Source organism: Symphalangus syndactylus, chromosome 23, assembly GCF_028878055.3.
Source record: "Symphalangus syndactylus isolate Jambi chromosome 23, NHGRI_mSymSyn1-v2.1_pri, whole genome shotgun sequence".
NCBI lineage: Eukaryota > Metazoa > Chordata > Mammalia > Primates > Hylobatidae > Symphalangus > Symphalangus syndactylus.
The window spans coordinates 43,283,479-43,305,480 of NC_072445.2; the positions used below are offsets into that span (position 1 = coordinate 43,283,479).

At 42.6% G+C, this 22,002-nt stretch overlaps 2 protein-coding genes, 1 non-coding gene and 1 pseudogene across 3 annotated transcripts; 2 read left to right on the forward strand and 2 right to left on the reverse strand.

The window, feature by feature from the left end:
* The window catches only part of LOC129473563 (uncharacterized), a 687,223-nt pseudogene that overhangs the window by 9,535 nt on the left and 655,686 nt on the right, over nucleotides 1-22,002 (reverse strand).
* On the forward strand, nucleotides 98-8,004 carry LOC129473586 (histone H2B type 1-L-like). Its single transcript, XM_055264235.2, has 2 exons — nucleotides 98-509; nucleotides 7,584-8,004. Exons 1-2 carry the CDS (start codon nucleotides 146-148, stop codon nucleotides 7,952-7,954), a joined length of 735 nt encoding a protein of 244 aa, XP_055120210.1. The 5' UTR covers nucleotides 98-145; the 3' UTR covers nucleotides 7,955-8,004.
* On the reverse strand, nucleotides 5,563-7,311 carry LOC129473573 (histone H2A type 1-like). The gene has a single exon (XM_063632795.1). It carries the CDS (start codon nucleotides 7,272-7,274, stop codon nucleotides 6,882-6,884), a length of 393 nt encoding a protein of 130 aa, XP_063488865.1. The 5' UTR covers nucleotides 7,275-7,311; the 3' UTR covers nucleotides 5,563-6,881.
* TRNAQ-UUG (transfer RNA glutamine (anticodon UUG)) lies at nucleotides 19,311-19,382 on the forward strand. Its single transcript has one exon. It is a non-coding gene; the product is annotated as a tRNA-Gln (tRNA).

Below are 22,002 nucleotides of genomic sequence, written 5' to 3' on the forward strand. Positions count from 1 at the left end.
ATAATCGAGTCCTATTGGTCTAAATAAAAGTAAAATGTTAGCCAATCGCACAGCTTCCTTTTCGCGCCCAGTAGAGGCTATAAAAAGTACGTTTTCCCACTTTCATCTCAGTTCTTCTTGGCTGTATAGATACAGGTCTTTTGCCATGTCTGGGCGTGGTAAGCAGGGAGGCAAAGCTCGCGCCAAGGCCAAGACCCGCTCTTCTCGCGCCGGTCTTCAGTTTCCCGTAGGCCGAGTGCACCGCCTGCTCCGCAAGGGCAACTATGCCGAACGGGTCGGGGCCGGAGCGCCGGTGTACCTGGCGGCGGTGCTGGAGTACCTGACCGCTGAGATCCTGGAGCTGGCTGGCAACGCGGCCCGCGACAACAAGAAGACTCGCATCATCCCGCGTCACCTCCAACTAGCCATCCGCAACGACGAGGAGCTCAACAAGCTTCTGGGCAAAGTGACCATTGCACAGGGTGGCGTCCTGCCCAACATCCAGGCCGTGTTGCTGCCAAAGAAAACTGAGAGCCACCACAAGACTAAGTAAAGACCGAGTTGATAAGCGCATAAAAACAAAGGCTCTTTTCAGAGCCACTTCAACAATCATAAAAAGATGACACGAGTCCGTTTTCAGCTGCTTCACCACTCCACAATACACTCAGGATGTTTCGGTTTTAGTCTTTAACCTGTGTACGTTGCCAGAATTTTAAGGTTTTTTTTTTTTTCTTTTTTAAGTCCTTAATGTAGATATTAACAAGGTAAACGTTTGGTAACGCGTATTTTCAGGGGTTTTTCCTTGGTGGCCAGGCTGGTCTCTCACTAGGCCTCCCAAACTGCTGGGATTACAGGCGTGAGCCACTGCGCCAGGCCAGTCTGGTATCTTGAAGGCATTTTACTGGGACACAACTTTGACAAAAGTTAAAGCATCTTACTGGGAGTTACATAGATACTGGTGGGTTTTATTTATGATTCTAGGAAACTCACTGGGCTGTAAGGAATATAGCATAGTACTCGGTTTTTAATATACTTACTAGAAAAAGTATATGGATTGCTACTAGACAGTATATTTCTCTAGTTTTACAGTCTCTGGATTGAAAACTGAGGGTAGAGTCCTCAGCCGTATTTCCTGGCCTGTAGGAAAGGAGCTGCTCAATGGGTATGTTTAAACAAAACTAGAAGGCCGTGTGCGGTGGATCACGCTTGTAATCCCAGCACTTTGGGAGGCCAAGGCGGGCGAATCACGAGGTCAGGAGATCGAGACCACGGTGAAACCTCGTCTCTACTAAAAATACAAAAAATTACCCGGGCGTGGTGGCGGGCGCCTGTAGCCCCAGCTACTCGGAGAGGCTGAGGCAGGAGAATGGCGTGAACCCGGGAGGCGGAGCTTGCAGCGAGCCGAGATCGCGCCACTGCACTCCAGCCTGGGTGAGAGAGCGAGACTACGTCTCAAAAAAAAAAAACAACCCCCCACAAAACCAGGCAGTTTCATGTTTACCAATGTATACATTGGTCATGTGTTGTTTTCTATTTTTAATTTTTGCACTTACAAGAGTTTGGAATAAAAAAGAAAATTGGCCTTAAAAGTCTTCCAGTTAAGGGCCTTTCAAACACATACATGTTCTGCAGTGACCCAATAATTACATGTATATATGTTAGTGTACTGCTGAAATCACATGTTAATAATAGTTAACTTCATTGTATGTGTTCTGATATTTTTCTGTTTAATTCTGTATGTAATTAACCTTTTTATACCTGGGTGTTATGTTACAAATGTATCCTGTAAACACAATTAGTAAGTGAGTTAAATACTTAGTAACTGCTGGATAAGTAGATGGCCAAGCATAGTAGTCCAAGCTGGTGATGTTCGATGGTAAGGATGGTTCTGAATATTTATTAAGTTGATTCCAAGAGCACTAATGAGTGAATACCTACAGTCGGAAAAAAATATCTCTTCTGAAAAAATCCAAAGGCTATTTTGAGAATAGTGAGGTCAGTTCCTCATGTTATCCTTTTTTTTTTTTTTTTTTTTGAGACAAGGTCTCGCTTTGTCACCCAGGCTGGAGGACACTGGTACGATCTCGGCTCATTGCAACCTCCAACTTCTAGACACAAGCGATTCTCCCAACGCAGCCTCCTGACTATCTGGGACCACAGGCGCATGGGACCACAGGCGCATGCCACCATGTTTGGCTAATTTTTTTTATTTTTTGGAGAGATGGGGTTTCGCCACATTGCCCAGGCTGGTTTCCAACTCCTGGACTCAACCACCTCGGCCTCCCAAAGTGCTTGGATTACAGGCATGAGCCACCGCGCCCAGCCTGTTGTCCATATTTCTGTATGGGCATGTCGAGGTCCTTTTATTTTGGGCCTTGAAAAGGATTGTTAAGCCACTTATGAGTTTTGCCATCTCAGGAAATTCAGACATAAGAATTATGTCCTTTTTTAAAAATTTATTTTTTGTTTGTTTTGTGTTTTTGAGATGGAGTCTCCCTCTGTCACCCAGGCTGAACTGCAGTGGCGCGATCTCGGCTCACAGCAACCTCCACCTCCCGAGTTCAAGCGATTCTCCTGCCTCAGCCACCCGAGCAGCTGGGACTACAGGCACATGCCACCACACCTGGTTAAATTTTTTGTATTTTTAGTAAAGACGGGGTTTTACCATGTTGGTCAGGCTGGTCATGAACTCCTGACAAATGAGCTGAGTTGGATGGTTACCAGACTATTGTAATTCAGTACATGGAGTGTTTTGAAAAGACATAGAGTATTCATTTCCACATAACTAGAACTACTCACTGTCCCCTAAATAAATAATTCCTCATGTAATCATAACTGGAAATTTAACTGGGAGTATATTGGCTGCATATCTCCGGGAGAGGATGCCCTACCCAGACAGCAAGAGTATTGATTAGTACATACCAGGCAGTCTCTGTGTGAGCCCTTCCTGATTTATTACTAGCTCTTAGTTTCCCATCACAGAAGGAAGGAATGCACTACTTAGGCACTCAACAATACCCATCGGTTTAGCATTTGGGCCCCTAAATGTCCTAGAGGCATTGCTTCCCTCCAAAATAGTGTATCTTCCTTTCCAGAAGAAAGCTAATTTCTGAGAGGGGAAAAACTCTGTTTTGTTTTGCTTAGGGTGTTGATTCCAATTAAAAGTATTAAAGCATTATTTTAATTTGTAAAATATTAATCATAAATTATTTATATTCCTAAATTCCATATATGTGGAAATAATGAAATCATGAACCCACACACAAGAATATGAAGATGAGCAGATTGAGAATGTTGCAGTAGTGATCTTGATATCAAATTTCCAAAAAAGTGTATTAAGAATGTAACCAGGCCGGGCGCAGTGGCTCACGCCTGTAATCCCAGCACTTTGGGAGGCCAAGGCGGGCGGATCACGAGGTCAAGAGATCGAGACAAGCCTGGCCAACATGGCGAAACCCCATCTCTACTAAAAATATAAAACAAAATTAACCGGGCATGGTGGCGGGAGCCTGTAGTCCCAGCTACTCGAGAGGCTGAGGCAAGAGAGAATGGCATGAACCCGGGAGGCAGAGCTTGCAGTAAGCCGAGATCCTGCCACTGCACTCCAGCCTGGGCGACAGAGCCAGACTCCGTCTCAAAAAAAAAAAAAAAAAAAAAAAAAAAAGAATGTAACCAATTCTAATAACCGAAGATACATGAATAGCCAACTGAAACAAGATAGAGAATTAAAACTGCTTTTTAAAACTCAGTGTAAAACTACTATGATGTTTCCACTTACATCCTTAGAAGCTAAGCTAAGGAAAGACAGAGATGATAACACACATACACAAGTCAATTTTCCAGGGAAAATCTTGAATATTTATAAGAATGCTAGAGAGCTCACAGAAGAAGTTATAGAAACCTAGCATTCTGAATACAAGAATGGATGAGGTAAGGGCTTTCATGGCCCACAAGAAGCTGATTTGTGCACATCTACCAAGCTGATGTATTTCTTTCATTTGAGATTTTCCATGTGGGTATGTTTCCTTACTATTATATACCCATGCATTCATTCATTTATCCAACAAATACTGATCAAAAGCTCCTACGTTACTGTAGATATGCGAGTAAACAAAAGTTCCTCCTCTCATGAGCCTGTATTTAGGAACACACAAGCAATACATCAGCAAACTATGGTACAGCATATAGTGACAAATTCTAGGGTGAAAAAAATAGGTGGGGATTATACAGATTTTATTTAGTCATACAAAGCCTCAATGAGATGGTAACATTTAAGCAAAGACTCAAGTATTTTATCCTGTGCTCAAAAAACTACCACAGGCTTACCTACAAGGCAGTCTTATTTTGAATACTCCTGACAGTTTAAAGTTTTAGCCACTGTCAGCAGACGCCAGAGAAAACACTTTCTCTCACACACACGTATTTTTACATAGGGCTTCAAAGGGAATTTTCTCTGGTGGGCTTTCTCCAGACGACTTTTAATCCCCAAACCATCTATCATTAACTACATTTAAGTGGTTTAAGCAGGCCCAAAATCCGGCTTGAAAAAATTCAAAGAACACTTAACACTGCTTAGGAACGGGGGTCAGGGGGAGAATGTTTTCACTTTAGTCAGCAATAAGCTACATTAACCTGAATTTTTCCAACTTCAATACAACCTTAGTTTTATTCCTGGCATGTTGGCAAGAAATATACACACACCGCAGTACAGGTTAGCAGAAAATTAGAAGCACCATCCGGTCAAAACCGGGCTGCGGACGTGGGCGGGCAATACACGAAGGAACTTTTGGCTACACCCAATGCTTACAGAAAAATGCCGGATATTATTAGATGTTAAAACTCCCAAAATTAGCATTTAAACAGCGATAGGCTGTTTTACGAACAGATTGTACGTCTGGAAATGGGCCTATCTACTACAGGCAAAACAAGTACCAAAAATTCCTCAGAGAAACAGATCTTTTGAGCGCGCATGTGGGTGGCTCTGAAAAGAGCCTTTGGGTATGTAATAGGTGATTCCTTGAGACTCAAGCCCTCTCGCCGCGGATACGACGTGCGAGCTGGATGTCCTTGGGCATGATAGTCACCCGCTTGGCGTGGATGGCGCACAGGTTGGTGTCCTCAAAGAGCCCCACCAGGTAGGCCTCACACGCCTCTTGCAGCGCCATCACCGCGGAGCTCTGGAAGCGCAGGTCGGTCTTGAAGTCCTGCGCGATCTCACGCACCAGACGCTGAAAAGGCAGTTTTCTGATCAGCAGCTCGGTGGACTTCTGGTAGCGACGAATCTCGCGGAGAGCCACTGTACCAGGCCGATAGCGATGGGGCTTCTTGACACCGCCGGTGGCCGGAGCGCTCTTCCGAGCCGCCTTGGTGGCCAGCTGCTTGCGCGGAGCCTTGCCGCCGGTGGACTTGCGAGCAGTCTGCTTCGTACGCGCCATGCCTCCAGAGCTAGATTCACTTAAGGAGAAAGAGAAAGCTAGCCGCTTATTTATAGTTAGAGTCTGAAGCTGATTGGACAAAAGTATGCTGAAGGCCTACCCAACAGTAACCGGATTGGCCAAGGACTCAAATTTTTGTTGTTCACTAATTCCTCTGACAGTCTTAGCAGTTCATGGTCTCCATATTTTATTTTCTATTTTCGCTATACAGTTGTTCACTATACTAGCGATTTCCAGTGGAAATAAATGACAGCAATATAAGTAATTTACACTTATCTAGGAGCAACATTGTAACAAAACAAGAAAAAATTAATTTTTAATATTTTGTTTAATCCAATATAGCCAACATATTTCAATATGTTATCGAAATTAAAATTGTTAGGTATTTTACACCTTTTGGCACTGACTTTTCCAAATGCAATGTGTATTTTATATAAAACTCATGTTATGGAATTTCCAATGATCACTATCCACGATTGGCTAGTGGCTACAATACTGGACAGGACAGCCATATACTCCTGTCCCCTCAATTTCCTATCTTTTGACCACTTAAATTTTAAAAACTTGTATTTTTATAACCAAGAAAACTGGTTCGCATGAGAAATTCAAGGCCTAAAAATGTCAAAGAAACAACCTTATGTGAACTTTTCACTTTCAGATTAAAGTAATTCCATTGCAGCTTATTTTTCTAATACTCTAGAAACGTAATTCATTTTCTCTTAAGAATCTATTCCATTCGTACATCCAGATCTGATTGTCAGATTAAAAACATCAAGTCAGATATTTTAAAAGTGGAATTTACCACGCTCAAACAGTCATCTCTATACTGAGAAATCAATTTGTGTGGCTGGGGGTGAGAAAGCTCGGGAAATTTTAATTTCAATGAATTTTCAGAAAATGCTTCAAAGAGAACTACCTGGCACCATAAGTAACTGTTCTAATTAATCTAATAATTATTCTCAACTCAATCATTAATGTTCAAATGCAATTATACTGATTCGAGAGACATTTCTCAGAAATGAAGAATCCAAGTCGTTGATCTAGATTTGGATTGAACGTCGAATACTCGGTTTGTCATTTACCAAGACCCAGAAAACATCTGGCCCCAAAGCAGACATGTTTGCTTCTCAACAGACTAAAAGTAAAACCCAACAGTGAACCATATAGAATTCAACATACTTGGATAGTGCCAACTTAAGAAAAACTAAATTTTCTTCCACTAAGCTTAAGATGAAGGCTGTTTAATACTTTTAATGTTATCCAGGCTTTTTAAAAAGCTAACGAGATTGTCACTACCTAACCAAGACACCGAAGACTGATCTACGTAACCTTTGGAGTGGTTTAGAAGTAGGCAAAGACGAGAAATCATGTTAAACATAGTGCTCAGTTCTTCACGAAATTGTAGGTGGCTCTGAAAAGAGCCTTTGGTTCCTTTGGAATTGAGTTGCTGCAAACTAATCCAGGCTTCTACTTGCCCTTCGCCTTGTGGTGGCTCTCGGTCTTCTTGGGCAGTAGCACGGCCTGGATGTTGGGCAGGACGCCACCTTGCGCGATGGTCACTTTGCCCAGAAGCTTGTTGAGCTCCTCGTCGTTGCGGATGGCCAGCTGGAGGTGACGCGGGATGATACGAGTCTTCTTGTTGTCGCGGGCCGCGTTGCCAGCCAGCTCCAGGATCTCAGCGGTCAGGTACTCCAGCACCGCCGCCAGGTACACCGGCGCTCCGGCCCCGACCCGCTCGGCATAGTTGCCCTTGCGGAGCAGGCGGTGCACTCGGCCTACGGGAAACTGAAGCCCGGCCCGAGAAGAGCGGGTCTTGGCCTTGGCGCGAGTTTTGCCTCCCTGCTTACCACGCCCAGACATGACAAAAGGACTGTATCTATACAGTCAAGAAATACTGAGATGAAAGTAGAAAAACGTACATTTTATAGCCTCTACTGGGCGCGAAAAGAAAGCTGTGCGATTGGCTAACGTTGTATTTTTATTTAGACCAATAGGACTCGATTATGCAGGATACTTATTTTGATTGGGCAAAACTGCCATCTGACGTCATCCAGGGATAATCACCAATCAGCAGAGACCTTCCCCCTACCTCGGTCTCATAAACTATATAAAAACAGGAGACCAAGTTCTTGTTTTGGTTTTGCCAGTATTGTTTCATTATGCCCGAGCCGGCCAAGTCTGCTCCCGCCCCGAAGAAGGGCTCTAAGAAGGCAGTGACAAAGGCCCAGAAGAAGGACAACAAGAAGCGTAAGCGCAGCCGCAAGGAGAGCTACTCCGTGTATGTGTACAAGGTGCTGAAGCAGGTCCACCCCGACACCGGCATCTCTTCTAAGGCCATGGGAATCATGAACTCCTTCGTCAACGACATCTTCGAGCGCATCGCAAGCGAGGCTTCCCGCCTGGCGCACTACAACAAGCGCTCGACCATCACCTCTAGGGAGATCCAGACCGCCGTGCGCCTGCTGCTTCCGGGGGAGCTGGCCAAGCACGCGGTGTCGGAGGGCACCAAGGCCGTCACCAAGTACACCAGCTCCAAGTAAATTCTCAAGCTCTTTTGTCAAACCCAAAGGCTCTTTTCAGAGCCACTCACTATTATCTAAAGAAGAGTTGGTTCGCTCTTCCTATCACTGGGGGGAGGGGTCGTAAGTCATTTTGTTGATCTATCCACTAAATTAATCTAGCTCTTTGAAAGCCTTTTAAGGTGAAATGTACGAGGTATGTGCATATAGCTGCCAACACCGTAGAGGGTCCGACCTTTGCGCTTGAGGGCATAAACTAAGTCCTTAGCAGCGACTGCCTTGCCCTTTGCTCGTTCCGTGTAAGTCAAGTGCATCCGGGATCACGTTATCCGGAAATTCCTTGAGCATCCACGGGTTTCTAAAAAGATGAGACCAGAGACGCGTTTGACACCGCCGGGCCAGGCTCCAGATGGTGGGTTTGGTGATGCCTGGATGTTGCACAGCAACTTGCGGTGGCGCCCCCTTTACCCAATCCTTTCCCTCACTTGCGCAACCAGACATGATTTTAAGGCACGAAAAAGACCCGAGGTAAAAACCAAAAACAGCACTAGGGAAACAAGGCTGGCGTTTTTAATCTTTCCGACTAAATTGGAAACTAGAGGGCTGGGCGCTGTGGCTCATGCCTGTAATCCCAGCACTTTGGGAGGTGGAGGCGGGCGGATCCCTTGAGCCCAAGAGTTCGCAACCAGCCTGGGCAACATAGCAAAACCCCGTCTCTGCAAAAAGTACAAAAATTAGCCAGGAGTAGTGGCGCGCCCCTGTTGTCCCAGCTACTTAGGAGGCTGATGTTGGAGGATGGCTTGAGCCTGGTAGATGGAGGTTACAGTGAGCTGAGATCGCACCACTGCACTCCAGCCTGGGCGATAAAGCCAGGCCTTGTCTCAGAAAAAAAAAAGTGAGGGATCAGTAAAAGTTAACACCTTGCCTTCTCCTAATTGTCAATGCCTGCTAGCAAAAGATGCCAAAGCAGATTTTTAAAAGTTTTTCTTGCTTTCACCCAAACCCAACTGTTTTTCGTATACTATTTACCATCCAATTTACTAACATTTATTAAGCATCTACTATTCACCATAGGCCAGTCATAGTATTCTGCTATAGGAATGGAAAATCCTGAATAAGCCTGCCAGACCTTAATTCTCAATCACTGCTGGTGGCCCCACAAATTGGTAGTGCTTTCATAAAGGAAAATTTGGTAATGCCTGTCAAAATTTTAAAATGCACCTATCTTTACATCAGAAATTTCACCCCTAGGAATTTACTATTTTTGAAAATATGCAAAATAATATATGCAGGGGTTTTCAGCAGCACTGTTTGTAGTATAAGACTGAAGCAATTTGATTAGCAATAAATTACAGTACATCATTCTATTTAGTAAAAAATAAGAAGGCTCTTTTTCATAATTATTTACTGCTTATTATGTGCCAGATAATGTCCTAAAAAGCTCTCTACATACGTTAAATCATTTAGCTTTCATAACAACTTTGTGATAAATTACTATTTTTATACCTGTTTTACAGATCATAAAATGGAGGTTCAGAGAGCTTGAGTAAATTGCCTAAAGTGTGAAATTGTACAGTGGGAAAGTTATCAATCAAAATGAAATCACTAATGTTAAGAAAATCCTGACACATAGAGCCAAGAAAGGCCATAAAGAGAAGGTTCTCATGCTTGTATGCCTAATAACAAAAACTATCACAAAAGATGGTAAGAGCCACAACCATAAACACAGGCCATCAAAACCTTACACACAAAAAAATACTTCTACAAGACCATTTGCCCAACAACTGCCTTCCCAACCTTGAACTGGCATTGCCCTTATTATTGTAACCCTCCTCATTTTTTTCTTTAAAAATCTTTGTCTTCCTTTACCTCCTTGAATACACATGTACTTTATAGCATATGGATTCCCATTACAATGCTTTATTCCCAAATAAATGTATTTTTCTTTAGAGAGCCTGTATGTTTGTTACTTAGGTTGGTAACAGGTAATGAGTAGTGAAAACATGATTCAAAACCAGAGTCTGGTTTCAGAATCCCTATTTATAACCAGTGTATACTATACGGCTTCTCCAGGTACTAATAATGGAATGATCTCCAAAATTTGCTGTCAAATGCAAAAAAAGCAAGATACAGGATAATGCGCAGTAGAATTTTGTGTGTGTTTGTGTGTGTGTATAAATGTAAAATATTTTTGGAAGGATACTGGATAAATTGCTAACAGTGGTGGCCTCTAAGGAAACAGAAAGTTGGATGTCCTACCGACAGGGATGGATGGAGGATCTTTTCATTGTAACCTTCTTATGGTCTTTGAATTTTTAATCCTAGGTGTGTATTGTCCATCCATAAAAAAAAAAATAGTGTAAAGAATCACTTCACTTGATTATCAGTTAAACTCACATTATAAGATGATAAATGCTACAGTAGAGATATGAATAAAAAGCCTAAGGAGCACAGAATAAATAATATTATGGGTGGGAATGGGAAGAGTGCCAAACAGCATGCTAGGCAATAAGAAAATGGGTGTCACCTTCAAAAAAGCAGAAATATTGTGGTGTGGCTAAAGTCAGGGGTAGGCAGAAGGGAGCACCTACGGGGCTGAGCAAGTAGTCTGTGACTGTGCTACACCAGTGGCCTCCTTCTGTATCATGGCAGGCTTCTCAAAATGAGGACTTCAGGATAAAACTAACTAGATATAATCTGAGAAGGACTTACTAAGTGAGATTCTGAAATACTATACACATAATTCCAGATGCCAATTTAACACTATTTGTTTAAATGTTACTTAAATAACATTTATTTAAATGAGCATACTCAAGTTATTTGTTAATCTAGCAGTCATAGAGTTTTCTCTGTTGGTCAGACCATGTGGGAGAAAAAGCAAAAGAAAATACCATTAGTCTCTTTTAGACTCTTACAAGTATTTATCACCAGTTAAAAAGAGATATGTCAAATAGAACATTGTTTTTTGTTTTGTTTTGTTTTTTTGAGACAGAGTCTCACTCTTGTTGCCTAGGCTGGAGTGCAATGGCGTTATCTGGGCTCATTGCAAGCTCCGCTGGGTTCAAGCAATTCTCCTGCCTCAGCCTCCTGAGTAGCTGGGATTACAGGCACGCCCCACCACACCCGGCTAATTTTTATACTTTCAGTAGAGACAAGGTTTTGTCATGTTGGCCAGGCTCGTCTTGAACTCCTGACCTCAGGTGATCTGCCCGCCTCAGCCTCCCAAAATGCTGGGATTACGGGCGTGAGCCATGGCGCCCGGCCCAAGTAAAGCATTGTTACCATCACAATATATAACTAAATAAGCCAATGAATCAAAATTGCACACTGAATAGATATATATCTATGGGATATTCAACAGTGTCTAATATTTGGACATTTTAGAAAACGCTTTTCAAGTTAAGTAATGCTCTGCAATTAACTTAGAACAAACTATTTGGTGGCAGTTTTGGATACTGGTACTACTATGATCTGAATGGTTACCCTCTAAATATTTATGTTGAAAACAAAAACAAAAAACAAATACTTGTGTTGAAGCATAATCCCCAATGTGGTGGTATTAAGAGGTGGGGCCTTTGGGAGGTGAAGAGGTCGTAAGGATGGCGTCCTCATGAATGGGATTAGTACCCCTATAAAAGAGGGAGCTTGTTCACCCCCTATACCATATGAAGTTGCAGCAAGAAGATGCTATCTATGAAGCAGAGAGTGAGCCTCATTAGACATAGAATATGGTGTCTCCTTGATCTTAGACTTCCTAGCCTTTAGAACTGTAAGAAGTAAAATCCTGTTATTTGTTAGTCACCTAGTTTAGTGTATTTTTTTACAGTGGCCCAAAGATGCAAAACTCCATATTGAACAGGAGAGAGAAAATCTAACACATCAGATCACGTCCTTTGACTATCTTTGTGAAGGAGAACTGTAATTCCCTAGCTTCAAGGGAGAGAGACCATGCCCTTACATTTGTGTGTATGTGTGTGTGTGTGTGTATGATTTTGTTATTTAGGATTTTACAGGGCCAAGCACGGTGGCTCCTGCCTGTAATCCCAGCATTTTGGGAGGCCAAGGCGGGCAGATCACCTGAGGTTGGGAGTCTGAAACCAGCCTGACCAACATGGGAAACCCTGTCTCTACTTAAAATGCAAAATTAGCTGGGCGTGGTGGCGCATGCCTGTAATCTCAGCTACTCGGGAGGCTAAGTCAGGAGAATCCCTTGAACCAGGGAGGTGGAGGTTGCAGTGAGCCGAGATGGCGCCATTGCACTCCAGCCTGGGCAACAAGAGTGAAAGTCCGTCTCAAAAAAAAAAAAAAATTTATAGCCAGGCGCGGTGGCTCATGTCTGTATTCCCAGCACTTTGGGAGGCCGAGACAGGCAGATCACTTGAGGCTAGGAGTTCGAGATCAGCCTGCTCAACACAACATGGTAAAACCCCGTCTCTACTAAAAGATTTTTTTTAATTAGGCAGGCATGGTAGCGTGCGCCTATAATCCCAGCTACTTGGGAGGCTGAGGCAGGAGAATCGCTTGAACCCGGGAGGTGCAGGTTGCAGTGGGCTGAAATCGAGCCACTGTACTCTAGCCTGGGCGACAGAGTGAGATCCTGTCTCAAAAAAAAAAAGAAAAATTATTTGCAAGGCCATGTTCTGAAATTTTATTAGTAGGTATTAAATTATAAGAAGTAGTAGGCCTGAATGGATATTTGACATGAAGAAATATAAAAAGACTGGAAGAGGATTTTATTTCATAACAGGAGAATAAGAGAGCATACGTATCCTTCAACAGGGCTTTATTGTCTAGCCTCTAGGTGATCCTTCTTTCAAATGAACATTTTGGCTTATTGTCAGGAATAAGGGTATTTTTTTGTTTTCGTTATTTTCATGCTTAACGTAGGTACAGTCCTCAATTTCTTTCATAAAAGCTTGTTTCTAAATTGATTTTTTTCATTACAACCTCATGTTCCCCTATAAGAACTTACTCTTCAGTCTGTCTCACAACATATTTGCAAGATATGAGCTATAATTGAATAATGATAGCATTTAAGGCTAGAAAACCTTAAGCAACATCAGTTCATTTGTGCTGCTATAACGGAATATCTGAGACTGAGTAATTTATAAAGAAATTTATTTTTCTCACAGTTCTGGAGGCTGGGAGTACAAGATTCAGGTCCCAGAAGGTTCCATGGCTGGTGAAGACCAGGTCTCTGCTTCCAAATTGGCACCTTAAGTCCTGTGTCTTTGGGGGAAGGTTGTGGGGAGTAACACTATGTCTTCCTATGGCAGAAGGACAAAAAGGGATGAACTCCCTTCTTCTGTCAAGCCCTTTTATAACAGCATTAATTCATTCCTGAAAGCAGAGCCCTCATGACTTAAACATTTTCCAAAAGATTCCACCTCCCAACCTTGTTGCACTGGGGCTTAAGTTTCCAACACATTAATTTTGGGGGACACATTCGTACCATACCAAAGAAGGTCTTGCAAACCTGACATTCTCCCCTAGCCTGTCTTCCTCTGCAATGTTTCCATGAGCCTCGGTTGTTATAACCTGGATGTACTGATGGAATGCTTCAAGCAGGGATTTTATTTATTTATTTATTCATTCATTCATTCATTCATTCATTCATTTATTTGAGAGGGAGTCTCGCTCTGTCACCCAGGCTGGAGTGCAGTGGTGCAATCTCCGCTCACTGCAACCTCCGCCTCCCAGGTTCAAGCGATTCTCATGCCTCATTCTCCCAAGTAGCTGGGACTACAGGTGCACACCACCGCACCCAGCTAATTTTTGTATTTTTAGTAGAGACGGGGTTCCACCATGTTGGCCAGGCCTGATCTCAAACTCCTGAGCTCAGGTGATCTGCCTGCCTCGGCTTCCCAAAGTGATGGGATTACAGGCGTGAGCCATTGCACCCGGCCTTTTCAAGCAGAGATTTTATTGGGATGCTTGCATCTGAGGGATAGATTCACAATAACGAAACTTATAAGAAAATAGTAAAACTAGAACTCATTGTGTTAATTATAGTGGAAGATGTGCCTTAGAACTGATCACAAATTGTTAATCAGAAATTGCTTTAGTAAGTAACAAATCAAAGTAAATGAAACAGCCTGCTTACTAAGGAATAGTTTCATAATTTTGAATGGGATTAAAACTTGTCTCTCTTACTGTTGGTGGAATCCTGTCTTAAACAGCCACACAGGTAATCTAGCATGAACTAATAGTCCTTCCTTGGTTGCTTTTGGGCTACAACTCATTGATAATCATCATGCTTAGTTTGCCTTTGTTCTAATTCCAAGCAGGCCAACCACTTTCCCATGTACATATTGTAACCGCCCAAGGGGTTAACTTTGACCGCTGCCTAGACAGAGTTGATTCATCAAGACAGGGGAATTGCAATAGAGAAAGAGTAATTCACACAGAGCTGGCTGTGCAGGAGACTGGAATTTTATTACTCAAATCAGTTTCCCCGGGCATTTGGGGAGCAGAGCTTTTAAGGATAACTTGTTGGATGGGGGGAAGCCAGTGAGCCAGGAGTGCTGAATGGTCAGAGATTAAATCATAGGGAGTTGAAGCTCTCTTCTTGTGCTGAGTCAGTTCCTGGGTTGGGGCCACAGGATCAGATGAGCCAGTTAATAGATCTGGGTGGTGCTATCTGACCCATCTTGAGTGCAGCATCTGCAAAATATCTCAAGCACTGATCTTAGGAGCAGTTAGGGAGGGTTAGAATCTTGTAGCCTCCAGCTGCCATAATTTTTAATCTTGTGGCTAATGTTAGTCCTACAAAGGCAATCCAGTCCCAAGGCAAGAAGGAGGTCTGCTTTGGGAAAGGGCTGTTACCATCTTTGTTTAAACTATAAACTACAAACTAAGTTTCTCCCTAAATTGGTTCAGCCTACACCCAGGAATGAACAAGGACTGCTTGGAGGTTAGAAGCAAGATGGAGTTGGTTAAATTCCATCTCTTTCACTGTCTCAGTCATAATTTTGCAAAGGTGGCTTCAATATCTGTCATTAAATTGCTGGAATTTTACTTTATTTTGTATTATTTTGCATTTGACTATTTTTTTTTTTTTTTTTGAGATGACGTCTCGTTCTGTCGCCCACGCTGGAGTGCAGTGGCACAATCTCTGCTCACCACAACCTCTGCCTCCCACGTTCAAGCGATTCTTCTGCCTCAGCCTCCCGAGTAGCTGGGATTACAGGTGCGTGCCACTGCACTCGGCTAATTTTTTGTATTTTTAGTAGAGATGGAGTTTCACCATGTTGGCCAGGCTGGTCTTGAACTCCTGACCTCAGTTAATCCGCCTGCCTCGGCCTCCCAAAGTGCTAGGATTACATGTGTGAGCCACTGCGCCTGGCCCGATTATTTAATATCTGAGAAACATAAGAGGCTAAGAAAAGCTTTGAAAGAATGTCATCTATTTTATTTATGCTTATATTATGGCCAGGTTATATTTCTTTTTTTTTTCGAGATGGAGTCTCACTCTGTCGCCCTGGAGTGCAATGGTGTGATCTCGGCTCATTGCAACCTCCACCTCCTGGATTCAAGTGATTCTCCTACTTCAGCCTCCCAAGTAGCTGGGATTACAGGCACATACCACCACGCCTGCCTAATTTTTTAAAAGTTTTTAGTAAAGACAGGGTGTCTCCATGTTGGCCAGGCTGGTCTCGAACTCCTGACCTCAGGTGATCCACCTGCCTCGGCCTCCCACATTGATGGGGTTACAGGCATGAGTCACCGTACCTGGCCAACCAGGTTATATTTCTATAGTCTCTCCAAATTCTGGGAACGAACCCCACCTGAGGCCTACAACACTAAATTCCCACATCCCCAAAAGATGTACTCAAATATTGGAGCAGTTAGCACCGTCCAAACTATCAAATGTGTTGACCTGGAATCTATTTTCTGTATGGACAAGAAGACTACAGACTGAGAATTTTAAAAGAAGATTTTGCCATTCATAAGAATGGTGCTGCAGGAAGGAAAAGAGACGAGAAAACCTACAAGCTTAACCAAGAAAATGGATCTAAACTTCCATTCAGTGGCCCGCAGATCTTCCTGTTCCTCTCCATGCAATGAACAAACATGGGAGCTAGAATCTGGTTCCTTGGTTTAAAAAAATAAATAAATAAATAAATAAATAAATAAACAGCCAAAACTGAGGATCTAAAGTCATCTTGACCTTTGTGAGATCACCACAAAGAAACAAACGCCATTTTGGCCACTGTGTGATCACAAACAAGTCAGTGACATTCATTATACCAGTTTCCTTAACAGCAAAATAGGGGTGAAAATCAGCCTCATTTTATCAGGAAGTTGTATGATTGAATAAGACAATGAATAAGATATATGTAGGCCAGGCATGGTGGCTCGTGCCCGTAATCCCAGTACTTTGGGAGGCCGAGGTGGGCAGATCACTTGAGGTCAAGGGTTCAGGACCAGCCTGGCCAACATGGTGAAACCCCGTCTCTACTAAAATTACAAAAATTAGCTGGGCATGGTGGCACATGCCTGTAATCCCAGCTACTCAGAAGGCTAAGGCAGGAGAATCACTTGAACCTGGGAGGGAGAGGTTGCAGTGAGCCAAGACTGTGCCACTGAACTCCAGCCTGAGCAACAGAGCGAGGCTCCGTCTCAAACAAACGAACAAAAAAGACATATGTAATGGAAATAATTATCACCATGCATTAAGAGGAAAAGAATAATATAGAAATTACTACAAATTATATTTATAAGTGAGGAAAATCACTTAGAGCCAGTAATTTTACCTCTATATGACCCCATCAGCCAGCTTAAAGGAAATTAACTTACTTAACCAAAAAACATTTATTGAGCACTTAATATATGAGAGACAATATATTAGCACTGAGAATATATGTTGAAAATAGCCTGCTAAAGTTCTTATGGTACTTTGAGGTGGGATTAAATTCCATAACATGTCATCACCTTGATAAGTGATTTAGATAAAAATACAGCAGGAAAGGGGATAGGGAACTGGAGATTGCATACTTAAGGAGGGCATACAAATGAGGTCTCATTGAACTGTCATTGGCATCAACTGGTGAGAGAGTATATTGCTACCTGGGCGAAGCTGTTTGGGGCAGAAGGAACTATGAGCGCAAAGTACCAGAGGCAGGCCTCTGCTTAGCATGTTCTGGGAACAGCAGGTTAGGCCATAGTGGTTGGAGCAAAGACAGCCATGAGGTGGGTAAGAAGTTTTGAGCTTCGTCGTCCACCTTTTTGGCTCTTAGCCCAAAATGATTGCTGCATAGAGCCTCAAAAATCTGCACGTTTTCTAAATAGCTGCTGAAAAAATGCACCACAAAATAAGAAAGAGAAAATGGCTCTGCCCCTGCTAAGATCTAGGTCTAGGAAAGCAAATGATATTCTTGTACAATGATGCATAAAGGGATAAATGCTAACAAAGGAGTCTTGGTCTCAGCTGTACCCCATCACCAAGACCAGTGCCTGAAATGCATACTGAGTGAATGATACCCAAAAAATGTCTTCTTATTGCTTCATATAATAACAGTACATAGCATATAGAGGGTATCTTTGGGGTGGATTTTCTTTAATCATTGACTTAAAGTTTTTTACTTTTCCACATTTTATCCCACTCTTTCAGACTCCCAGGCCAACAATTTTGTAAACACCATTTTTGAAGATACACAACAAAGGAAACATGAACACTGATACTCACTAAGTCATTATTTATGGTGGCAAAAAATTCAAGATAGGCTTGTTGGGCAACACTGAGAGAGTAGTGTGAACCTAAAGTATCTGAAACAGGTCTCAATCAATTTAGAAAGTTTATTTTGCCAAGGTTAAGGACGTATCCATGACACAGCCTCAGGGGTTCCTGATGACATGTGCCCAAGGTGGTAGGGGCACAGCTTGGTTTTATACAGGGAGACATGAGACTTCAATCAGTATGTGTAAGAGGTACATTGGTTCGGTCTGGAAAGGGACAACTCAAAATGTGGGGTAGGGGGAAGGTTCCAGGTCACAGGTAGATAAGAGACAAAAGGTTCCATTCTTTCAAGTCTCCTATTAGCCTTTCCGTTAATACACAATTTACATGTGAGGATGGATAGAGAAATAATCACTTATTCTTTAGTCCACTTAGTGAATCTGCATTTTTACATAAACAATAGGGCAGAAGAAGCAATCAGATATGCATTTGTCTCAGGTGAACAGAAAGATGACTTTCTGTCCCGCCTCTGTGAAGATAAGCTATCAACTTACATTACCACGGTGAAATTCAACAGAACTGTTTTAGGGTAAAGATCTTGAGGTCCACAAAGAATTTCGTCGAGGGCAAATTGTGAGGGAGGTATGTAGCTTTAAATAAAATAAAATAAGATAAAATAAAATAAAATAAAATAAAACAAAACAAAACAAAACTTTGTAGCTATCTTATTTAGGAGTAAAATGGGAGGCAGCTTTGCCTGTCACAGTTCCCAGCTTGACTTTTCCCTTTATCTTAATGATTTGGGGTCCTGAGATTTATTTTGTTTTCACAGTAGATATAGATAGATACAATTCCTGTTTCTGGAGTTATTCTGGTTATTATTACTGCATAACAAGCTAGCCGCAAACTTGATGGCATAAAACAAGCATATTATTATATTCATGGATTCTGTCGTCAGGAAATAGGACAGAGCACAGCAGGGATTGCTACCTCTGCTCCAAGATGTCTGAAGCATCAGGTGTAAACTCACCAGCTTAGGGTGATTCTTGGGATAACCGCTGAGGGCTGGGATCATTTGGAAGCCTCTTCACTCACATAGCTGGTAAATGATGCTGGCTGTGGCATGGGACTACCAGCCAGAGCATCTACATGTGTGGCCTGAACTACCTAACAGTATGGTGGCTTCAGAGTGGTCAGACTTGACATAGAGTAGCTCAAGATTCTGAAGGTGAGTCTCTCAGGACATCCAACCAGAAGCTGTGAGTTCCCATTTCGGAATAAAAGTCAAAATCCTAACAAGGTCCTACACAGCATTGCAATTGTATGTGAGAGGATGATTCGGTGGGAGAGTACAAACAAGGATGGGAGCACGGATTTTACTGTTAGAAAAGGCCCCAGAAAACCTAGATGAAAGATCCAAGGTCGTTTTGCAAAAATTGTGCACTCCTACGGTTAATTCTTTATGCGGTATTGTCCTGAGCATTGCAAGATTTCCAGTATCTCTGGTTCTGACCTGTGAAAGCCAGTTGTGCCCCAGTCATTGAAACAAGCAAAACACTCAGGCATTTCCAAAATACTCCTGTAGAGGGCAGTACAGTTTTGTTTAAAAACACATTGTTTTATATTCAGCAGTTAAGAGCTAGTGACTCAGGGATAAATATTTGTCAGAAGAATCGTTTCACAGGTAGGTTCGTATGTGGCCCCATGGTGTAATGGTTAGCACTCTGGACTTTGAATCCAGCGATCCGAGTTCAAGTCTCGGTGGGACCTTCTTGGCCCTTTTTTTTTTTTCCACTTCTCCCAGTTATCTTGTCTCTTAAAACTAGAGTGATTCCTCGTAACCCAGTCCACCATACATCACAGTATCTGCTTAGCAGTAGTATCTATGTCAGTCCTCAGAAGTGTGAGACCACCTGTGAAAGCAAGCCCATGTGCACAATCAACACTACCAGGAACAACTCCCTAATTCTGTAACCTGTGCCCAGACACGGATGGGAGAGAGGCGCCTGTCTGAAATGTCTCCCCATGTCTTGATTCCTAGAAAGGAATGTATGTGTGCATAATACAGAAATGCCTGTTTTTAAAAGAATGACCACATTACTCTATCACTGGAGAAAAAAAGTGTCTAACGTGAGAAGTGATAAATATCTGATTTGAGGTCAAGAAACTTGTAGTGGTACTGTTCTCCCTCCAGGCTTCACTCTTTCCATGGAACACTTTTCAGTGAGGATGGGATTCAAGCTCACACATGAAAAGTGTACTGGATTAGAAAATGGTCAGGCCACCTCATCCTATCCTGGTTGCAAATTTCTCAAGTTCTTTCTTAGACTTACTTTTGGTAAAGCCTCTGCACTTTGATTAAGTTGATAGGCATGGTACTGTCAAACTGCTGGTAGCAGCTCATCAGTGCACAGGCCTTGCTGTCATCTTAGAGACTCTCACACAAGTCCTTTCCCTTTTGCTTGAGACAGATTTTTTACATTTTAGTGATTGCTACCCTAACTTGCACACATCTCCAGCCTCATCCGTCACCATTCCTGCCACACACAGAGCCCAAAATTAGCTTCTAGTCACCGGCCACGGTAAAATTATTTCTATTCTTTAATTTTTCCCTCTCTTCTCATTTTCTACTTGCAAAACATTTTTGTCCTCCCCTCTACCCTCATGTTATGAGAGCTAGTTCTTTTACTCATTCTTCAAATATTAAGTTAGACCTTCCAGACCTTCTTACTGAGGCCTTCACTGGGCTCCCTTTATAGGAGCTTAGTTGCCCTGTCTATGTCTCCTCAACGCCCTAAATCTCCTTCTCACACCACTTCACAATTTAATTCTCATTTAATAAGCTCTCCCTCTTACTCTGGACAGTAGGTTCTCCTAGAGGAGAGACCAGTACTGTGGTCTTTTTCACCTTTCATTTTTCAGTTTCATTTTGCCTGGCTCATGTTAGTTCAAAAATACTTGCTGAGTGCATAAACTTTTATCTAATATGATTTGATTATCCTGGAACCCAGGGTAGCCTGTCTCCATTTGGTTGCATATCTTTCTGCTCTGCTTCTTCACAAGTTTCTTTTCACTCTTTTTCCTTCACTGATCCCAAGTCTACATCCACTCTAAGAACAAGTCTTTGCCCAAGACTGGAGCAGAAGTCTCCCTGGGGATGAATTTCAATTATGACAGTATCTTAATGAGGGCTTTCAGTTAATAGCTAAAGTAGGGATGGGAGGTATGTGATTAGATCACTGTATTTTCCACGTTTTTGGAAGAGAATTCACCTTGGAAGAAAGGTTCCTTTCATTACATTCTTGGCCAGTGGTCCAGAAGTCCATACATGCCTAGTTTGGGTACTTATCCGTTGTAGGGAGCCCAGGGCCTGACACCAGCCTAGCCTCTGGAAGGTAGTAACTAAACATTCTGGGTTAAATTGAAGATTTTTAATTGCTACCTATAAGCAAAGATTTAAGCTAATAAATCCTGTGTGCTTTCTGAGAATACAGGGAGGAGACCGTAACCTCTGAACCCAGCACTTACTCTCACCATGGTCAATAGAGTTTCAACTTGCTGCTCTCATCACAGTTGGCCTGAGAGTGAGCGTCTGAGAAGGATATAGGAGATGGCCCAGGAAAAGCACAGATGTATTCTTTATGCTAACCCAGAAGTCGCTGCTCATGACACAGGCACTGTTGTACACGTGGTGCACTTTTTTTTTTTTAAACCTATCAGGTACCCCACACGGTCAAGAACATTGGGGCGGGGTGCAGTGGCTCATACCTGTAATCCCAACATTTTGGGAGGCCAAGGCCAGTGGATCACTTGAGGTCAGGAGTTCGAGACCAGCCTGGCCAACATGATGAAATCCTGTCTCTACTAAAAATACAAAAATTAGCTGAGTGTGGTAGCTGTAATTCCAGCTACTTGGGAAGCTGAGGCACAAGAATGGCTTGAACCCAGGAGACGGAGGTTGCAGTGCAGTGAGCCGAGATCGCGCCACTGCACTCCAGCCTGGGTGACAGAGGGAGATTGTCTCAAAATAAAAAAGGAACTATTTTCCTCTTTGGCGTTGGAAAATGTGATTGAACTAGTATATTCATGTCTGGCTGGTTATGCCCAGGGACAAGAAATCTATGTGGCTTTCTCCACTCAGGTTTGAAATCGTCCTTTTTGTAAGGACTTTTTTTTTTTTTTTTAAGGAACTGTTCTTGTGTCCACCACGGTTTGAAAGTTTGGAATCTCCTTTGGAGGATTTTTACCCTCTCTCCTGAGAGTTTTCTGCCACCTCTGTGCAAACGGGACTGTCCTTGACCATCTTCGACCTAAAGGAAATCATGTATACAGTGGTCCATTTCCAAGACAAAGTGCCTTAAATCGTCTTAGGTAAGCAAATTACAGAAGA